Raw genomic sequence first — 23,272 nt, 5'->3', positions numbered from 1 at the left:
AAACAGTTTCCAAGGTCCAGTTTCAGAACAATTTAAAGAAAAATAACTACAATCACTGTACATATTTTCTATTCTTTATTAATAGTTCTTGCTAAAATACTGAATGCATTCATCTAAAAACAAAATTATACAGCAATTCAGATATACTTCTATCATTAAACATGAAATCACATTTACACTTGAAAATCACATATTTTAGCATATGAAATATTTTATTATTGCTCCTTTTCCTTTACAACGACCTAAATTTGTTTTACTGACGTTTAAACCTCTTTTTTGCGAGTGGTCTGCTCTTTTTCACTTCTTTGAGTTACAATAATTATTTTCTCCAGCCATAAATTTTTCTCTTTTTAATTGGAGGTTTGTTCATTGTTATTAAGGTTCTAGGTGTTGACATTATTAGTGCTCAGTTGAAATATCAAACACAAAGACGGTTTTGATTGGGCTTTGTGAAAATATGAAAAATCTGTACATGTGCATTGCACATCTAACAATTAATGAAAAATAAAAAGAAAGAGTTATCTCATCCAGAAACAGAAATATTTACTCAGAGACAAAATTCAATGGCTTCATTCAAAGATGACATACAGGGATTAACTCTGTAAACAAAGTGTGTAACACGGTCACACCAACTTGAATAGATGACAGCTTGGTGACTGGGATGAAATCACTTAACATTGGGGGAAATACAACAAACATCACAAGTCTTGAACACTATCAACCGAATCCTGCAAATAATTCTCTCTTGCTGGTTTAATAGACAATGACCTTATTTACCCCCAGGCAATACAGATTAACTCTAAAGACAAACAATATATGCGGCACTACAATGGCAATTCTTGACATGTACATTAACCTGGTAGATGGACGATAGCATCTATCACCTGTAGCAACAATACTTTTTTTGTTGTCTTTTTTTCTTCTTTGTATTATTCCTTTTATGTCTGTTTCTTATCAGAACAATTGTTACTAATCAAGCGTTTGTTGTGGCACCTGATTACATATAGGTCAGTGGTGCCTATGTTCTTCCAATATGGTCGTTCCTAAGGATGCTGGGTCATACTCATATATATGATCTACAATAAAGCCGGGATGCAGGCTAAGTGCGGGAATAATTTGTCTGGTTCCCTGCTTCATATGCTACCTGCATTGCTCTCCCCTATACGAAAAGAGGAGAACAATGCATGCATCATACAAAGCTGGGAACCAGACTAGGGAATAATCTACATGTACTTTAGTCTGGTTTACAACAGAAACTATAAAACACATAATAGCATACCTAAAAAATTTTAGATAGCGGTATCCAGCCTATTGCTTTTTCTTTTTAGAACAGTATGAGCAGTCATTGTTACTGGTATTAATTAAAGATTGGTGGAGTTTATCCTTGTTTTCGCAATGAGGCCATTCATAACAGTGTCGAAATGCATATTTTGCCAGGACATAGCAGTCACTGGTCGCTAGTTGTGTTCAGCAGGTGGTCACTCATGACAGCATTTATATAATAAAATCGATTTGTGCATTATGATTGTGGTCGGAAATACAGGTGGTCCTTCATAGCTGAGGTCGCTCATACCAGTTTTTACTGTATTAATAATTTTTAACATCATTGCACTACAATATAAATAATTATTAACATTTTCTTTTCTACTTCCCCTCTTTCTCAATGTCTTTTTCTTCAAACAAATAAAAGCTTTTTAAATTGCTAAAGCATGTATTTCTGCATGGTCTTTCCTAATGAAATTTAGTCTCATATACCATTCATACAACTCTGAAAACATGTTACACTTAAAGACACCACTCACATCAAAGCAAACATGTTACACTAACAGACATCACTCACATCAAAGCAAACATGTTACACTTAAAGACACCACTCACATCAAAGCAAACATGTTACACTTGAAGTCACCACTCACATCAAAGCAAACATGTTACACTTAAAGACACCACTCACATCAAAGCAAACATGTTACACTTAAAGACACCACTCACATCAAAGCAAACATGTTTCAGCCAGTAGCAGAAGCACATACATCTGCAATTGCTATATATTTTGCTTTATTCAAATGAATCACCATTTCAAAATTGTAATCACTATTGGAAATTTGGTGATCAAAAGTGCCAATGTAGATAATTATAATGTATTACATTTTTAGAACAGTCCTTAAATTAATTTATGTAGTGCCTATTCTGTTCAGATTTATTTGTATAACAAAGGACCTTTATACCTGTAGCACTAGATACAGTTCCTTGCTGTTTAGATTTATTTGTATAACAAAGGATATTTATACCTGTAGCACTGGATACAGTCCCTTGCTGTTTAGATTTATTTGCATAACAAAGGACATTTATACCTGTAGCACTGGATACAGTCCCTTGCTGTTTAGATTTATTTGTATAACAAAGGACATTTATACCTGTAGCACTGGATACAGTCCCTTGCTGTTTAGATGACCCATGATGTTGCTACACAACTGGTTCATACCTGGAGTCAAGGCCTCTCCTGCAACAGAAGTTTTATTTTACTTAAAAATGCATGTTGCATAGTGTCCTGAGTGTACACAGTCATTTACTGACCAGACAGGTTAGATAGGCCCTTTTACACTGTTCAACCTTGAGATAAAATGATTTGGCTTCCATTTTGGAGACAGCCATGCATTGAATCTTCTATTACATTAATGATTTCTAGCCTTGATGCCACAAACAAAACTTAAAAATGAATTAATATCATTAGTTGCAAGTAGGTACAGTATAGGTTTAGTGAAAACATTTGATTAATATCATTGGTTACAAGGTAGGTACAGTATAGGTTTTGTGAAAACATCTAAAACTATATACAGAATTGACAGACCTGCAGTACTGTAAAAGGATTACTACAGGAACAATTAAACATATCTAAACCAAGGACAAACTAAATGACTAATTATATAGATATGGCTGTGTCTACAGTCTCCTGTGTTATGTATATTTAATTTGCATTGTTTTTTTGTTTTTTTAAATATAGTTTTTTGTATTTCATTACATGCTACGGTAATGTAATATTGTATGTTGGACTTGACCTTGTCCAAAACTGAATTCATTTCTGCTTGATCTGAATTGACTTCTTTTATTATTCTGTGAAAACAACTAATACATAGCTAAATTAGTCTCTCTGTGTATGGGCTTAAGATCAGAATTATTATTAATATAAGAAAATACATTTATTTGGGACTACGTCTTGGTTTTGGAATTCCCTTAGTGTATTTGATGATGTTCAGGTTCTGATTTCTAATAATAACAAAAATTTTTACTTTGTAAACATCAGGATCATTTAAGAAGGTTATTTCCCATTAAGTAACAGTTTTTGTTAGAAAATGCTAATTGTGACCTAAGGTCAAGTAAATAACTATATAATCTTGTAACTGAGAGGATTTTTCAGTCGTGCTTTAAGATCAAGCACTTTCAAGTTGTATTATACGTTGTGGCCAGTTGGGCTGCAATTTATTTCTTCAAATTAATGAACTCAAGAGATTATTTTCTCTGGAAATACAAAAGTGCTTTGATAAAATTCTTGGATAGAGACATTCACTGGAATTTATAGAGAATTCAAACCTGGAAATATTCTACTATGATTCAACAAAAGACTTTTGGCACATCAACACTATAGGAGCTACCATAGACACATCTTCACCTTCAGTCTTGGATTTATTTTGGAGTTATACTTAAGTTTATTCTAGGATTATTTTGGGATTTAATTCGCAATACCACAATTTCTTTTTTCTCTTTATTCACTTTGTTTTCTAGGGAAATAAATTATTTGTTGAATTTTACAAAGCTTTTTGCTTTTCACTCTTTTCTGTTACTTATTTTAAGAGCATAGACTTGTAACAACCTCTTTAATTGCTCATAAATATTACTTATCATGTTCATGTGCTTCTGTGATATAAAAGACAGATTTGACAAATAATGTGTTCATTAATTATTAATTTCGTTTGTCATTTCTGAAAACATTACATTTCAGAAAGATCAAAATGGAACATTACACGTCTACATAAAAAAAATTAAAATAGCTTTTTTTTAAATCATTGCTAGTACATACAATTATGGATATTTGATAATAAATTGTGTATTCTGATTTCTAACCCATAAAAATTTTCCTGCTGTTGGATAAATAATGCTGAAAAATTAAATTGTTATCACCCCACTGTTACATGTGATGCATGTGTCCCACCAGTTACAGGATGTTCAATGACTTACCCTGTCATACTACTTACAGCAAGTTCAAGAGCAAGATGTGCATTTTGGAGTCATTTTATATCGAGTTTGAATAAAGATAAATACTTTTATATATTCAACTTTGACAATTTGAAGTCATTTTATATCGAGTTTGAATAAAGATAAATACTTTTATATTCAACTTTGAAAATTTGGAGTCATTTTATATCAAGTTTGAATAAAGATAAATACTTTTATATTCAACTTTGACAATTTGGAGTCATTTTATATCAAGTTTCGATAAAGATAAATACATTTATATTCAACTTTGAAAATTTGGAGTCATTTTATATCGAGTTTGAATAAAGATAAATACTTTTATATTCAACTTTGACAATTTGGAGTCATTTTATATCGAGTTTCGATAAAGATAAATACTTTTATATTCAACTTTGACAAATTAAAGAATTTAGAGATAAATCATCTATGTCCATCCGCTTTCACCATTATGTGAGTAAAATTTTGGGTTCTATTTTTACCAAAAACCCAAACAGTTGCATACAACATTCAGTTTACACATAGCACACTTGATATTGTATTGTCAAAAACCATCAGGTAACCAATCAGAGGTTGTTTACAGTTGATCAGGATGTAACCAATAAGAGGTTGTTTACAGTTGATCAGGGTGTAACCAATCAGAGGTTGTTTACAGTTGATCAGGACGTAACCAATCAGAGGATGTTTACAGTTGATCAGGATGTAACCAATCAGAGGTTGTTTACAGTTGATCAGGATGTAACCAATCAGAGGTTGTTTACAGTTGATCAGGATGTAACCAATCAGAGGTTGTTTACAGTTGATCAGGGTGTAACCAATCAGAGGTTGTTTACAGTTGATCAGGATGTAACCAATCAGAGGATGTTTACTTTTGATCAGGATGTAATCAATCTGAGGTTGTTTACAGTTGATCAGGATGTAACCAATCAGAGGTTGTTTACAGTTGATCAGGATGCTTGCAAAAGATGTCCATAAGGATGTTATGTAACATTTACATGAGAAAAAACCAGTATGTTACATGATATGTGACATAATAAGAGAATTCTTTAAATGGGTAGCAAACAGACTTTACATATGATGTTTGTCTTTAATTATAAATATATAATGACCATTAAAATGAAAGAATTCAGCAAGGAAACACCAGTATTTTCTCGGCATTCTCAAGATGGTTATTTATGATCGGCATCAAAACCAACCTCACATAAGATTTACAGGCAGGAAGTGTTCATCCATGTTCCGTTGTTCTGCATAAAATGCTGTAATGTTAATAAACAGAACTGAAATTCTATACCAATCTAAAGTGGCTTTAAAATTAAGCATCAGATGAAAATGTAAATATTTAGCCAGGACCAGGACCTTAAAGACAGGACCCATAATATGGCATGTGCTGATGATGCTGTGCTATAACGGCTTCATTCTTTAATCTCAAATGGCTGTAATGGCAGAAATGAAAGTGGGAAGGATAGATGGATGGATACATGGATATTATTTTTCCCAGGTTTTCTCCAGATAGACTGGGAACAATAAATATAAATTTCTAATGAATATCACATACTGACTTAAATGAACCATGATATTGTTGCCTTTGTCAAATACAGCATGATGAAATCATATTTTGACATGTGATGCATACAGAAATTAATTCAACAGTGAGACAAATGCATTTCCTAACAGAACACTGAATACAACATATACAGATAATATATATAGATAATATAAAATTATGTGAATTACTATGATAATGCCATTTACACCCCCACTCCTTACAAACTGACCAATAACAACATATACAGATAATATAAAATTATGTGAATTACTATAATAATGCAACTTACACCCACTCCTTACAAATTTACCAATGACAATTACTATGACAATGACACTTACACCCACTCCTTTCAAACTGACCAATGACAATTACTATGACAATGCCACTTACACCCACTCCTTACAAACTGACCAATGACAACATATACAGATAATATAAAATTATGTGAATTACTATGATAATGCCACTTACACCCACTCCTTACAAACCGACCAATGACAACACTTACTATAATAATGCCACTTACACCCACTCCTTACAAACTGACCAATGACAATTACTATGACAATGCCACTTACACCCACTACTTACAAACTGACCAATGACAATTACTATGACAATGCCACTTACACCCACTCCTTACAAACAGACTAATGACAACATATACAAATATAAAATTATGTGAATTACTATGATAATGCCACTTACACCCACTCCTTACAAACTGACCAATGACAATTACTATGACAATGCCACTTACACCCACTCCTTACAAACTGACCAATGACAATACTTACTATGATAATGCCACTTACACCCACTCCTTACAAACCGACCAATGACAATTACTATGAAAATGCCACTTACACCCACTCCTTACAAACCGACCAATGACAATTACTATGAAAATGCCACTTACACCCACTACTTACAAACTGACCAATGACAATTACTATGACAATGCCACTTACACCCACTCCTTACAAACTGACCAATGACAATTACTATGACAATGCCACTTACACCCACTGCTTACAAACTGACCAATGACAATTACTATGACAATGCCACTTACACCCACTCCTTTCAAAATGACCAATGACAATTACTATGACAATTCCACTTACACCCACTCCTTACAAATTGACCAGTGACAATACTTACTATGATAATGCCACTTACACCCACTCCTTACAAACTGGCCAATGACAATTACTATGACAATTCCACTTACACCCACTCCTTACAAATTGACAAATGACAATTACTATGACAACGCCACTTACACCCACTCCTTACAAACTGACCATTGACAACATATACAGATAATATAAAATTATGTGAATTACTATGATAATGCCACTTACACCCACTACTTACAAATTTACCAATGACAATTACTATGACAATGCCACTTACACCCACTCCTTACAAACTGACCAATGATAATTACTATGACAATGCCACTTGCATCCACTCCTTTCAAACTGACCAATGACAATTACTATGACAATTCCACTTACACCCACTGCTTACAAACTGACCAATGACAATTACTATGACAATGCCACTTACACCCACTCCTTTCAAAATGACCAATGACAATTACTATGACAATTCCACTTACACCCACTCTTTACAAATTGACCAATGACAATACTTACTATCATAATGCCACTTACACCCACTCCTTTCAAACTGACCAATGACAATTACTATGACAATTCCACTTACACCCACTGCTTACAAACTGACCAATGACAATTACTATGACAATGCCACTTACACCCACTCCTTTCAAACTGCCTGTGACAATTACTATGACAATGCCACTTACACCCACTCCTTACAAACTGACCAATGACAATAATTATGATGAGAACAAGAGCATTACTAAACATAGCTTTCAGTTGCATGCCCATGTCTGGCTTACCTGCCTTGCCTTTGAGTATTTTCCAGGTGGCAGTGTGGGTAAAGGCCACTAGCAGGCGCAGACTCACCATTATTCTCTTCTGGTCCTGGTGGTTCTCCGGCTGTAGGCATTTAAGTTTTTAATATTGATAATGCACATACATATATACACATTTTCATTCAATGACGGACAGTTAGAAACATAGATTGGATCAAATTTTTAAATGACTCTGCAGAGAGTTTTACAAAGGTACAAAGTTGTTTAATTCCATCCTAGTGTTTCCTCTAGCCACTATCAACTAGGTGATGTACATTGCCCTTTCTCATTTTCTGCATGATGTTCCTTAATAGTACTTTGATGTTATAGGGACTTGTCATGCTGCCACTTGGTCATTCAGTGGCAGTTACAGGGACTACAGGGACTACAGGGACTTGTCATGCTGCCAATCGGTCATCAGCTTTTAGTGGCACCTAGTGTTTGCCTCTCATTTTGTTACAGCTGCATGATATTTTTTCTGTACACTTATAACTGAATGAACCAAAACCTGTTAATTAACACTTGAGCCTTGGGTCAATTTCTGATGACAAATTTACTTACCAATTATTTCTATATGGAATTTAAACAAGTGTTCAAGTGACACCAATCTCAAGATTTACTGCCATAAGACCACATATATTATGAAAAATACAGAAAATTGCCAGCCTCTGATTAGCAGACTACCACTGATTTAGAGCCCTCCAAAAATACACCAAATGGTTAGAGCATTCATTTTACAAAATCCCATATGCAGAAATGTGAACACACAGATGTTGTCCTTCAATACAATGAATCACAGTTCATCCAATAAATTAAAGATGAAAAAGAACAAGACGACAAGGCACGGCAACACAACTAAGCTATTTAATGCAGTTGAAGTAAAGTGCACTGTCAATGCTATACCTGCTGACCTAAGCTGATCCAATGGTAGGATTCAATGAGTTGCTAGTCCAGTATGCTAACCACTGACCCTCATGACTCGTGACTCCATTAGCACCTCCTATGACATGCAGAAGGGCACAACAGGCCTATTTTAAACTCTTAAAAAGTGTAGAAGGGCACATTAGGCCTATTTTAAACTCTTAAAAAGTGTAGAAGGGCACATCAGGCGTATTTTAAACTCTTAAAAAGTGCAGAAGGGCACAACAGGCCTATTTTAAACTCTTAAAAATTGCAGAAGGGCACAACAGGCCTATTTTGAACTCTTAAAAAGTGTAAAAGAGCACATCAGGCCTATTTTAAACTCTTAAAAAGTGCAGACGGGCACAACAAGCCTATTTTAAACTCTTAAAAAGTGTAAAAAGGCACAACAGACCTATTTTAAGCTCTTAAAAAGTGTAAAAAGGGTAAAAAGGCACATCAGGCCTATTTTAAACTCTTTAAATATTCAAGACGGCACATCAAGCTACAGGATGAAACACAGCTAATAAAATTAGGGAATTTCTTCATCTTGATTCACAGTAGTCTGATCATAACATATTAGTGAGAAGATTTTTACTTTGTACTTGATCACTAATCTTCCATAAACTCCTACAATTACTGATGCATCAATTACTATCAATTACATTATCATCAATTACTGATACATCAATTACTATCAATTAAATTATCATCAATTACTGATACATCAATTACTATCAATTACTTTATCATCAATTACTGATACATCAATTACTATCAATTACATTATCATCAATTACTGATACATCAATTACTATCAATTACATTATCATCAATTAATGATACATCAATTACTAACAATTACATAAATTATCATCAATTACCAATGCATCAATTATTATAATTTACATATATTATTATCAATTACTGATACATTACTCATTATCAATTACATACATTACTATGAATTACTGAAACATCAATTATTATCAATTACATACATTAGTGTCAATTAAATTATTATCTATTACTGATACATGTACCTGTTGCAAAGAAATGAATACAAGTACATCGTTTTGAGAAAGACTATCAGCGCTTTTACTCTTGCAATATTCAGATTTCACTAAGTATATGAAATAGAGTAATTTTAGATCTTTACAACTGAACTATTTACCTTAAAAATTATATAATTTTACAAAAGAAACATTATCATTGTGATTATTATTTTAGTGACATGTTGCAATAAGAAGGGTGTCCTCTGTTCACTTGTTGTGTGATTTATGTGCCCTGCTTGGGGAATAATTACGTCAATTTTCGATCATGCAGGAAACACCGCATCCAAAAGAAAAGAACAATTCCCCGATAAAACAAACTTTAATTACCAAAAATGTAGAAATTTATATTTTAGATCAAGGCTCCAACAAAACAATTGCTCATAATAGTATTCAGCAAGAAAGCAAATTTTAAATTAATTATGTTTCTCTGAGAATGTTTACTCGATCACATTAATATTATGATATAAGTCTGCTAGCCCCTGAATCCAGCCCTATTAAAATAAAGAAAATTTGTCTTTTCTATTCCATTTAGACAAAGGGCAGAAGCTCTTACTATTTTCAGACATTTTGCTCCCAGATTTCCACTGAAGTAACCATAGCTGATGGTTGTAATTTGGTGATGCATGACCAGCATCCCCCACAAGAACTACAGTCCAAATGTATTCTGACCATGTAGCACACATGTACATTCTAGACAAGACTCATGTGTATCTAACCTTGCCTTAAATTTCTTGCATTTTATGCTCCAGGTCAAGATTTAATACTGAAACAACACAAGAGAAAAGAAAAGTATAAAGTCGCTAACACTCATAACTAACAGAGTAAGTGAAAATAGTGTTGTGCTAAACTATGAATGATGACATGCATTCAATGATAACATGTTGAAAACATGGCTAAAACAGTCCATAAAAAATGACAAATTCACTCAAAATTATATTTTACAAAATTTTAAAATAATGTTTTGGACATGTTGAGGAATGATTCCTACAATCAGTAATTCCCAATTCCGAGGTGGCTGGCTAATTTGTTCACTGGATGAGTAAGAGTTATTGCCCTTTGTCTATAAGACTAGATGAATTCTCATATTTTTAGAAGGTTGGATTCAGAAGGTAGCAGGCTCATATATAAACATTATTGTGATTGGAGAAAGCATTTGAAAGAGAAAGTGCACATCTAAATCAAATGATGCAACACAAAAAGGACATCCTAAAGGTCAAATAAGTAGGCTTCATTTTAAATTTAATTTTTAATTTTCTATGCTTGAAAATCCTATATTCACAGACATTATAGATTGGTATATTGAAAACATAAGAAATAATGTTGCAACCTTGGTATATTTTCTAAAGCCACATTGAGAAAAAAAACAAATTCATATTTGCATTCAAAATTATCTATTTTTCACTCTTTGAAATAATGCAAATGAAATGTGGATGGTAATTTTGGACAATCTAACACTTAATCAATTTTAATGGTAATTTCAAGTATTTGATTAGAGTAAATTTTACCAGATTAATGAATTTTTAATCTGCACATAATGTTCTACAAACTGCAGAATTTACATCCTGAAGGTGTTTTTCAATATTGCAACTTTAAAATTACTGTATAAGTCTAGGCTTCAACAGTACCTTTAAAACCCTTAGTTGGTTCACACATCTCCACAAAATGTCTTTGATCTGCTGTATCCATGCTAAGACCTGGTCCTTCTGCAGGGCAACAAATACATAAGACAACTGGAAAGGTAGAATACACTTTTATCAAAAAGTACTATTTTGCAAAATGATGTGCAGGTGACCTAACAACACTTTAGGAACTGAAACCAAATTGACAATATCACATGTAGGCAAAATTTCAATGTCACGTGCAAAACAGAAAGTACAACTGATGTACAAGGATGGATATAATGAAAATGAATTCTCTTGATTGTGGCTGAATAACGAATATAAGAATTTAGACTGAATTTGAAGTTTGATGTAGTAAAATATATTTATCATTTGAGTCTACTGAATAATAAAAATACTTAGATGTCAGGTACAACATTGTTACTGCTTATTAAATGCCAAATTATCAAAGAAAACAGAATGAAGTCTGATGAAAGCCTACCTTGACATTATCAGAATCCATTGAGGCCAGGAGATACCTACATAGATACTCATATCTCTGGAAAGAAAACGATGTGGTGTAAAGCAAGAATCTTCACAGATGTGATGGGCAAGATTGTCAGTAAAATAACACAAGAATTTAAGACTGAAAGATTTCTCCCTTAATTACCTCCTTAAGTTTGGTCTTTTTCTTGCAATGTTTAATTTTGAAATTTAGTGTTGAGTTGATTACTATATGGATAGGAAGTGAAGCTGAAAGTTTAGACACTTTTACAATTACTTTTACAATTAACTTTATTAAACACATCCAATATTAGGTAATTTCTCGGAACCAGTCCTTGTTTTGCCACGTAAGGGCTGATTCAACTTAAAATTTTGATTAATAAAAAATTCAAAGTTGTGGGTTGTACTTTAAGATAATATCTGTAAATATTTTGACATTTTCTTTCAACCTTAAAATGTTCTGCAAACGAACTTATGACCCATATCCTGGTCATCTTATTGTGTCGTATGTTTTTATATAAGGTTCTGATCATTCCTGGTCGTTGTGGTAGTGTGTCATATGAATTAAATGGAATCCATCCCATGTGTCTTTCCCCAACTCTACATTGAAATGGACACTAAAATATCCATGTCAACTGTATTTTGAAGCTGATTCTTTATAACACTGTATGAAATCCGCAACTACTGGTCTGCATGTGTTTTACGTTTTATTTTCATGTCATTTAAAATGTTGTATGAAATTTGCTGGACTGGACTGCATGTTATGTGTGTTTATTACTATTTTAATGTTATTTAACATGTTAGTATTGCTGCATTTTTTGCAAGACTATCCATATAATCTCTTCCCCATTTCATGGCAATTCACTTTTGAATTCAACTAGATGTAATCTTTCCCACTTCATGTCAATTCAATTTTGAATTCAACTAGATATAATCTTTCCCATTTCGTGGCTATTCAATTTTGAATTCAATTATATATAATCTCTTTCCCATTTCATGGCAATTCAATTTTGAATTAAACTAGACATAATCTCTTTTCCATTTTTATGGTAATTCAATTTTGAATTCAACTAGATATAATCTCTTTCCCATTTCATGGCAATTCAATTTTGAATTCAACTAAATATAATCTCTTTTCCATTTCATAACAATTCAATTTTGAATTCAACTAGATATAATCTCTTTCCCATTTCACGGCAATTCAATTTGAATTCAACTAGATATAATCTCTTTTCCATTTCATGGCAATTCAATTTTGAATTCAACTAGATATAATCTCTTTTCCATTTCATGGCAATTCAATTTTGAATTCAACGAATACAATCTCTTTCCCATTTCATGGCAATTCAATTTGAATTCAACTAGATATAATCTCTTTTCCATTTCATGGTAATTCAATTTTGAATTCAACTAGATATAATCTCTTTCCTATTTCATGGCAATTCAATTTCGAATTCAACTAGATATAATCTTTTCTTACCTGTTGATCATCTTTTTCATGGTAAACAAACAGGAACTTTTTGATGATCTTATAAACTTCCAAAGCTGCAAATATACATGTCATTTATAAAATAAGGCATTTCTTTGTAATCGCAATGTGCATATTTACAGACCCAAAACCATGGCTGCATAATGACAGCAAAGATCCCAATCTATGACTACATAACCTTGTGCATATATCCCAATCTATGACTACATAACCTTGTGCATAGATCCCAATATATGGCTACATAACCTTGTGCATATATCCCAATCTATGACTACATAACCTTGTGCATATATCCCAATCTATGACTACATAACCTTGTGCATATATCCCAATCTGTGGCTGCATAACCTGTGCATAGATCCCAATCTATGACTACATAACCTTGTACATATATCCCAATCTGTGACTGCATAACCTGTGCGTATATCCCAATCTATGACTACATAACCTTGTGCATATGTCCCAATCTATGGCTACATAACCTTGTGCATAGATCCAAATTTGACTGCATAACTTGTGCACAGATTCCAATCTATGACTACATAACCTTGTGCATATATCCCAATCTATGGCTACATAACCTTGTGCATAGATCCCAATTTGACTGCATAACTTGTGCACAGATTCCAATCTGTGACTGCATAACTTGTGCACAGATTCCAATCTGTGACTGCATAACATGTGCATAGATCCAATCTGTGACTGAATAAGGCATTCATAGACATTAAAAAACAGGTTGCTACATTTATACAATGCACTGTACCCAGGGAAAGCAGTCTTTTTTTAAATAAATGCCATGGTACTGTGTGTGTGTGTCTGTGTGTGTGTGTGTGTGTGTGTGTGTGTGTTTTACAGCACCTCAGCAAACAAGTGGCTGCTGAGTGCCAACAAGAGGTTAACACTTCTAAAATATGTAAAATTCAGTACAACATGATTAAATACAGAAAGGTACAGATGTTAAACTTCTGTACACTGTATATAAAACAACATAAAATTAATAAGAAAAATAAAAGCTTTTAAATTACATCAGTGGGTGACTACTCCATACTGAAAATAACTGCCCTTAGTCTCAAATATGTCTTACTGGAAGAGGTCTAATAATATTTCCCTACATCAAGTATGTTTTACTAGAACATGTCTAATAACATTTCCCTCCATCAAATATGTTTTACTAGAACATGTCTAATAACATTTCCCTCCATCAAATATGTTTTACTAGAACATGTCTAATAACATTTCCCTACATCAAGTATGTTTTACTAGAACATGTCTAATAACATTTCCCTCCATCAAGTATGTTTTACTAGAACATGTCTAATAACATTTCCCTCCATCAAGTATGTTTTACTAGAACATGTCTAATAACATTTCCCTCCATCAAGTATGTTTTACTAGAACATGTCTAATAACATTTCCCTCCATCAAATATGTTTTACTGGAAGAGGTCTAATAACATTTCCCTACATCAAGTATGTTTTACTAGAACAGGTCTAATAACATTTCCCTCCATCAAGTATGTTTTACTAGAACATGTCTAATAACATTTCCCTCCATCAAGTATGTTTTACTAGAACATGTCTAATAACATTTCCCTCCATCAAATATGTTTTACTAGAACATGTCTAATAACATTTCCCTCCATCAAGTATGTTTTACTAGAACATGTCTAATAACATTTCCCTCCATCAAGTATGTTTTACTAGAACATGTCTAATAACATTTCCCTCCATCAAGTATGTTTTACTAGAACATGTCTAATAACATTTCCCTCCATCAAGTATGTTTTACTAGAACATGTCTAATAACATTTCCCTCCATCAAGTATGTTTTACTAGAACATGTCTAATAACATTTCCCTCCATCAAGTATGTTTTACTAGAACAGGTCTAAAAACATTTCCCTCCATCAAGTATGTTTTACTGGAACAAGTCTAATAAACTTTCCATCCATCAAGTATGTTTTATCGGAACAAGTCTAATAAAATTTCACTCTATCAAGTGTTTTACTGGAACAAATCTAATAAAAGTTCACTCCATCAAGTATGTTTTACTGTAACAGGTCTAATAAAATTTTCCTCCATCAAGCATTTTTACTGAAACAGTTCTAAAAAAATTCCCTCCATCAAGTATGTTTTACTGGAACAAGTCTAATAAAATTTCACTCCATCAAGTATTTTTTACTTGAACAGGTCTAAAAAAAATCCCTCCATCATAAAAAGTATGAAATGAGTGACTGACAGGTCACCTGAGTTCAAATGCTTGTGATACTTTGCAAGCTGTATACTGAAATAGTGATCTTGAGGGTGAATGCAAAAATTGCCTTGTCAATTCTTGGAATAAAATTAATAGCTTATGGATGAAATTGCCTCATCAATTCTTGGAATAAAATTAATAGCTTAATTATGAATGCAAAAATTGCCTTGCCAAACAAATAGCTTAACCCATATTCTTTTCAGAACTTCTGTCAAATTCGACTAAAAACTAATTAATTTGCATTCAGTAGAAACGATTAGATTATTGGATACTAAATGAAGTTCTGGTATGTACCATTACGAAAAGCACCAAACTATTTATTGATTCTGTAGACTTTTGATACAACTGTAATTATGTTTGCATTTTCTAACTAGAATAAGCTGTGTTTGCATTTTCTAACTAGAATAAGTTGTGTTTGCATTTTCTAACTAGAATAAGATGTGTTTGCATTTTCTAACTAGAATAAGCTGTCTTTGAAACTGAATTTTGTTGCTTAAACATTAAGCAGCAAGAATTCCCCAAAATCTTGACGTCCGTCCTGTTATCAAACATTATACACTGATAATAAAGATTAAAAAGGACAAAGTAGAGAACTAACACAAATTCAAGGGTAATAATATTTTCTTATAATTAAATATAGCACTTATTATTTCTGAGTAAAGGTGAACATTCTAAAGTTACACTCCATCTATTGTTTATATTTCAACAAAATCTTTTTAACTGATGTAAGCAATTTATGTACCATAAAATTATTATTAATTCTAAAAAGATGGTGTCCAAAAAACTAAAGGGTCCACATATAGAACAAACTTAAAGACCTAATAATGTTTCCTACCTGAAATATTTTCAGCATGTTTTTATGTTTTCTAATTTCATGGTGTTTGTTTTTGTAATCATATCATTATATGTTTTTGTTTTTGTTTTTTTATCTTATAGGTGTTGTCTAATGTTGTAAAGCGCTTAGAGCTTCTAAAGATTAGGTGCTATACAAAGTCTCCTTTATTATTATTATTATTATTATTATATTTGGATTAATGATAAATAGCACTGACAATCGAAATTCTTAAATTGCAATGCAGTGTCTCCAGAAATGAAAACATCTTTAATACCTGGTCTAAGGGTTGCAGTGTAGTCCTCTTCACATGATGTTGGTATTTTCAATAGCTCATCTACTGTACTTCTGCAAAACAATGAAAGAAATAAACATGCTGTTTAATAAAGAATTTTCAAGCAATGAAGAATTAAAACAACTTGCTAAACAAATACAGCAACTTTGTGTCTTTTTTTCCCTTTCTTTCTACTCTTTCCAGACTCACCTTATTTCCTTCTTGATAGTTTGCCTGGCTCGATAGCCTCGATAATGAGCCTGTAAAGAAAACAGAACACATGACAGCCAATGCAAACGCATGGTAATCTATAGCCATTGTAAAAACATGCAGAGCCATGCAAATGCACCATATATTGCAATGTGAACATATTATATAGCTAATGTGGTCACATGACACAAAGTGTAAACACCTTATAACAGCCAGTGTCAACAGTTTACATATAGCCAACATGAACACATTATAAACAGACTCATGTAAACAATTCACTTTTTAAATTGATTTTTGAACATATACCATGCACCAAATATCACAGCTGTTGTTGTTAATATATTTATTTTTACATTATCAAGATTGATTTATGTAAAACAAAATCATAATTTGGGTATATGTTGCTTGCTCCCAAATTTATGTTCCACACATGATTACTGTACTATAATCTATTCTAGAAATGAAACCATCTCCGACACAAAAATATATACTGATCTAAGCTTGTTAAGGCAATAAAAACAATATATGGATGAGTCAGATGCTCAGCTTGTTAAGGCCATAAAACAATATCTGGATGAGTCAGATGCTCAGCTTGTTAAGGCCATACAACAATATCTGAATGAGTCAGATCTAAGCTTGTTAAGGCCATAAAACAATATCTGGATGAGTCAGATGCTCAGCTCACCAAGATAAAAGACAGTAGACTTAGAACAGTAGCCTCTGATCAACATAACAAAAAAGAAACTATATATGACTATTCACTGTGACCCATGAGCCAAAACTTCACCTGGCTTCAGATACGATGAGTATTAAATGAACCCTGACCCTAATGACAAGAGATGTAACTTGTATCTTTCTAAGCCTACAAGTTGACACCTTTGAGTTCTGACAGTGTGAGTTGAGCATGGTAAGTAAAATTGAGATAATGAAACACTTAAACATTGATTTACACCATGTGCCTTTATCTAAACAATGCCTTGCAAATTAAACATGAGGACCATTCTGGGTGCCTAAGTGGCTAAAGCACCCATCTCGGATGCGGGAGAACACGGGTTCAAGCTCCAGCCAAGTCATGCCAAACATCACAAACTGTAAACGCAAACATAAAAGCATGCACACACACAGCAGGACTTAAACTACCGGTAGATGAGAATCTCTTTTTGGGGCTGAAAATGGTCTTTTTAATGCAGATGATGAAGATCTCTTTTTGGCTGAAAATGGTCTTTTTAATGCAGATGATGAGGATCTCTTTTTGGCTGAAATGTGGTCTTTTTAATGCATCTAAGTAAGTTCCACTTTGCCCACAGGCTTAAAGTAGTTTACGACTGACCTTAATTGTTTAATTTCTAATCATAAGGTACTGAATTAACTGCAGGAGAAGCCAAACATGTGCAAAAATACCAAATGTGCAAAATTCAAATTAAAAAAGAGCATGCTTAATTCTTGCTCAGAATCAGTTGCTCTACCTTTATCAGGAACAGTCCATTGAAAAGTCAGAGTATTTTGTAAATGCTCTACCTTTATCAGGAACAGTCCATTGAAAAGTCAGAGTCTTTTGTAAATGCTCTACCTTTATCAGGAACAGTCCATTTAAAAGTCAGAGTCTTTAGTCAATGCTCAACCTTTATCAGGAACAGTCCATTGAAAAGTCAGAGAATCTTCTGTCAATGCTCTTCCTTTATCAAGAACAGTCCACTGAAAAGTCAGAGAGACTTTTGTCAATGCTCTACCTTTATCAGGAACAGTCCATCTGAATGTCAGAGAGTCTTTTGTCAATGCTCTACCTTTATCAGGAACAGTCCATTTAAAATTCAGAGTCTTAAATCAGTGCTCTACCTTTATCAGGAACAGTCCATTGAAAAGTCAGGGAGTCTTTTGTCAATGCTCTACCTTTATCAGGAACAGTCCATTGAAAAGTAAAAGAGTCTTTTGCCAATGCTCTACCTTTATCAGGAATGTTCCATTGAAAAGTCAGAGTCTTTTGTCAATGCTCTACCTTTATCAGGAACAGTCCATTGAAAAGTCAGAGAGTCTTTTGTCAGTGCTCTACCTTTATCAGGAACAGTCCATTGAAAAGTCTGAGAGTCTTTTGTCAATGCTCTACCTTTATCAGGAACAGTCCATTTAAAAGTCAGGGAGTCTTTTATCAATGCTCTACCTTTATCAGGAACATTCCACTTAAAAGTAAGAGAGTCTTTTGCCAATGCTCTACCTTTATCAGGAACAGTCCATTGAAAAGTCAGCAAGTCTTTTGCCAATGCTCAACCTTTATCTGGAACAGTCCATTGAAAAGTCAGAGAGTCTTTTGTTAATGCTCTACCTTTATCAGGAACAGTCCATTTAAAAGTGTTGTTGTTGTTGTTGTTGTTGTGGGGTTTAACGCCATTTTTCAGCACGATAGGCTATACATGGCGGCCAGTATTAATGGTGGAGGAAGAACCCGGAAAACCCCGGAAAGAACCACCGACCCACAAGAAGCTACTGGCAAGCTTTCTCACATGCCCACATTGGCTGAATCTTAGACTCGAACCACCGCAGACAGAGGTGAGATGGCAGTGATCCGTAACGAAGAGCGCTTTAGACCACTCGGCCACTCGGGGCCCCTCCATTTAAAAGTGAGAGAGGCTTTTGTCAAAAAAAACCCATAAATATGCTGAAATTTAACTTCCAAACATGAGTAGAAAATTTGGTTGTAAATCATGAAAAATATTTATTTCTTTTAACCACAGTAAAGAAGTTTATGTTAAATGAACAAATATATAACGCAAATGAAAATTATACTTACAATTCATTTCTCTCTAACACTCACTTTTTCATTTTGTATTATGAGAGACAAGTTAAAAGTTTCTGACCATAAAGTCCTGACTGACACACAAAAAAGCACAGTCTACACATAGCAATACAAGATTATGACCTGAATCTTGCATGCTGCTTCCTCTCTATCCTTCTCAAAAGCACGTTCCTCACGTATTGCTCGTCTGTTTTCTAAAAACTGGGACTTCTCTTTGTTGACTGTACCAAACATGGCCTGAAAGAAAAGAAAAATTACCTTAGCTCTTCAAAGACAAACACTGTAAACCTTACAAAATCAGTGGACACTCTGGATAACCAAAGAAAGTAATAATCATTCAGATAGACCTATCATCAATTCAGACTTAGTACTAATGATCATATAAAATACTGTATTGTTTAAATGTTATTTTAAACAAGAGTCATCTACTATGTAATTCAAGTGTCAGATACTTATATAAAGACTTCTACTGAAATTGGTAAGAACCCTAGATACTTGTCATTCTTATGTAAAGACTTCTACTGAAATTGGTGAGGACCCTAGATACTTATGTAAAGACTTCTACTGAAATTGGTAAGAACCCTAGATACTTATCATTCTTATGTAAAGACTTGTACTGAAATTGGTGAGGAATGTAGATACTTATGTAAAGATTTCTACTGAAACTGGTAAGAACCCTAGATACTTACATATAGATTTCTACTGAAATCGGTAAAAAACCTAGATACTTACGTAAAAACTTCTACTGAAATTGGTGAGGACCCTAGATACTTATGTAAAGACTTCTACTGAAATTGGTAAGAACCCTAGATACTTATCATTCTTATGTAAAGACTTCTACTAAAATTGGTGAGGACCCTAGATACTTACGTAAAGACTTCTAATGAAATTGGTAAGAACCCTAGATACTTATCATTCTTATGTAAAGACTTCTACTGAAATTGGTGAGGACCCTAGATACTTATGTAAAGACTTCTACTGAAATTGGTAAGTACCCTATACTTATGTAAAGACTTCTACTGAAATTGGTGAGGACCCTAGATAAAGTATTTATGTAAAAACTTCTACTGAAATTGGTGAGGACCAAGATACTTATGGAAAGACTTCTACTGAAATTGGCAAGGACCCTAGATAAAGTACTTATGTAAAAACTTCTACTGAAATTGGTGAGGACCCAAGATACTTATGTAAAGACTTCTATTGAAATTGTGAGGACCCAAGATACCTATGTAAAGACTTCTACAGAAATTGGTAAGGACCCTAGATGGTAGAGTGGTATAAGGCGCTAACCTGAGCAGATCACTTACATCTCACCTGTCTGCTTGGGTTGCATGTAGTCTCACAACTAATGTGAGAAATATGGGTATGTGAGAAAGTTTGTGATTTCATCATGCACTGGCTATTCTGTTGGAATGTATTCTTTCATTTACTCCTTTTGGAAAAGAGAACTATTAGACATTTCTACAAATGACTTTTGTTTTAAATATGATGCCATCATGTTATACTCAACAGACCTATTTATGCTACCATGGACCCTCATCAATTACATTAAATGACCGCTACCTGCCCATCCATATTACACTGTGCACTAGAATTCATGACCTGGGACTATATTCATCTTTACTTACATGTAAACGACAACAGCAAAAGAAATGTTTCAAAGCCAGCCAGCCTAGAACAGGAAGAAAACTTCCAATTATCTCCCTTTCACCCTTTACTTCAGAGCAATATGAAATCTTGACCATTACAATGGAAAACTGAATTCCAATTCCTTTTAAAGAGCTAACCATGAAGTATGCAATATTCAATGCCCAATCAGTAGAACACCTGAAACATGCACAGAAATAGCTCACTTTATCAATGACCTACCATGAAGTCTGTATTATTCAATGCCCAATCAGTAGAACACCTGAAACATGCACAGAAATAGCTCACTTTATCAATGACCTACCATGAAGTCTGTATTATTCAATGCCCAATCAGTAGAACACCTGAAACATGCATAGAAATAGCTGACTTTATCAATGGCCAACTATGAAGTCTGCATTATTCAATGCCCAATCAGTAGAACACCAGAAACATGCATACAAATAGCTCACTTTATCAATGGCCAACCATGAAGTCTGCATTATTCAATGCCCAATCAGCAGAACACCAGAAACATGCATAGAAATAGCTCACTTTATCAATGGCCAACCATGAAGTCTGCATTATTCAATGCCCAATCAGTAGAACACCAGAAACATGCACAGAAATAGCTCACTTTATCAATGGCCAACCATGAAGTCTGCATTATTCAATGCCCAATCAGTAGAACACCAGAAACATGCATAGAAATAGCTCACTTTATCAATGGCCAACCATGAAGACTGCATTATTCAATGCCCAATCAGCAGAACACCAGAAACATGCACAGAAATAGCTCACTTTATCAATGGCCAACCATGAAGTCTGCATTATTCAATGCCCAATCAGTAGAACACCAGAAACATGCATAGAAATAGCTCACTTTATCAATGGCCAACCATGAAGTCTGCATTATTCAATGCCCAATCAGTAGAACACCAGAAACATGCATAGAAATAGCTCACTTTATCAATGGCCAACCATGAAGACTGCATTATTCAATGCCCAATCAGTAGAACACCAGAAACATGCATAGAAATAGCTCACTTTATCAATGGCCAACCATGAAGACTGCATTATTCAATGCCCAATCAGTAGAACACCAGAAACATGCATAGAAATAGCTCACTTTATCAATGGCCAACCATGAAGTCTGCATTATTCAATGCCCAATCAGTAGAACACCAGAAACATGCAAAGAAATAGCTCAAAAATATTATAAGAAAGTAGTTCCAAAAGGGATATTACTACTATGGCAATACAACTGCCACTATTCTAATACAGGTTCAACAAAATATTATAAGAAAGTAGTTCCAAACATGATATTACCACCGTGGCAATACAACTGACATATCCACTTATGCAATATCATGTTTCTCCCTCCAAAATATTTCAATATATCTTCATAAAATATATAATATTAATGAAGTTTATGGGAATCAGAAAAAAGCAGGACACACATACTGATTAACTCCACATGTCATCCAGGCCAGTCATCATAGAACATAGGTATTCATTTAACTCCAAAACATGTCATCCAGGCCAGTCATCAAAGAACATAGGTACTCGTTAGCTCCAAAACATGACATCTAGGCAAGCAAATAATTGGAATGTTGATGAATAATCTGAAATAAGGAAAAGACTAATTTTTGTCTGCTAGTGAACAAAATGAAATACAAATATAAAACATATAAACATAACATTTTACATAAATGAATCAGGATATTCAATATTTTCATTACCAATTTTTGTGACAAAGAAATCCAGGTTTTAAATTTCTGGTTATCACATATATGCATTTTATAGTGAAGCTTGATTACTGTCCAACATCATCTTTCTAAAGATAATAATAATAATGAAGACTTTGTATAGCACTTAATCATATGAAGCTCAAAGCACTTTGCAACACCTAAAACAACATATATAATAATATGATTACACCATGAAATTTCAAAACAGAAACATGCTGAAATATTTAAGGTAGGGAAACATT

The 23,272-nt window shown here is 33.5% G+C and overlaps 1 protein-coding gene across 2 annotated transcripts in view; it reads right to left on the bottom strand.

Moving 5' to 3' along the window:
- LOC149773169 (ubiquitin-protein ligase E3B-like) overlaps window positions 1-23,272 on the bottom strand; it is a 103,315-nt gene that overhangs the window by 78,128 nt on the left and 1,915 nt on the right. The window contains exons 2-10 of one of the 2 annotated variants that reach the window (XM_089946750.1): window positions 22,744-22,904; window positions 19,777-19,890; window positions 16,863-16,912; window positions 16,656-16,726; window positions 13,286-13,350; window positions 11,804-11,860; window positions 11,329-11,433; window positions 7,734-7,833; window positions 2,418-2,503 (exon numbers count right to left, since the gene is read on the bottom strand). In XM_089946750.1, the coding sequence (XP_089802876.1) occupies window positions 2,418-2,503; window positions 7,734-7,833; window positions 11,329-11,433; window positions 11,804-11,860; window positions 13,286-13,350; window positions 16,656-16,726; window positions 16,863-16,912; window positions 19,777-19,887 (645 nt within the window). In that variant the 5' untranslated portion in view covers window positions 19,888-19,890; window positions 22,744-22,904. The remainder of the gene's footprint in view (window positions 1-2,417; window positions 2,504-7,733; window positions 7,834-11,328; window positions 11,434-11,803; window positions 11,861-13,285; window positions 13,351-16,655; window positions 16,727-16,862; window positions 16,913-19,776; window positions 19,891-22,743; window positions 22,905-23,272) is intronic. The other variant, XM_089946751.1, reaches the window with a different exon arrangement.

Source organism: Sinohyriopsis cumingii, unplaced genomic scaffold (genome assembly GCF_028554795.1).
Source record: "Sinohyriopsis cumingii isolate HCF-2022 unplaced genomic scaffold, ASM2855479v2 utg000873l, whole genome shotgun sequence".
NCBI classification, from domain to species: domain Eukaryota; kingdom Metazoa; phylum Mollusca; class Bivalvia; order Unionida; family Unionidae; genus Sinohyriopsis; species Sinohyriopsis cumingii.
Note: the sequence above shows the minus strand (reverse complement) of the source record. Positions and strands in the feature narration are given on the sequence as shown.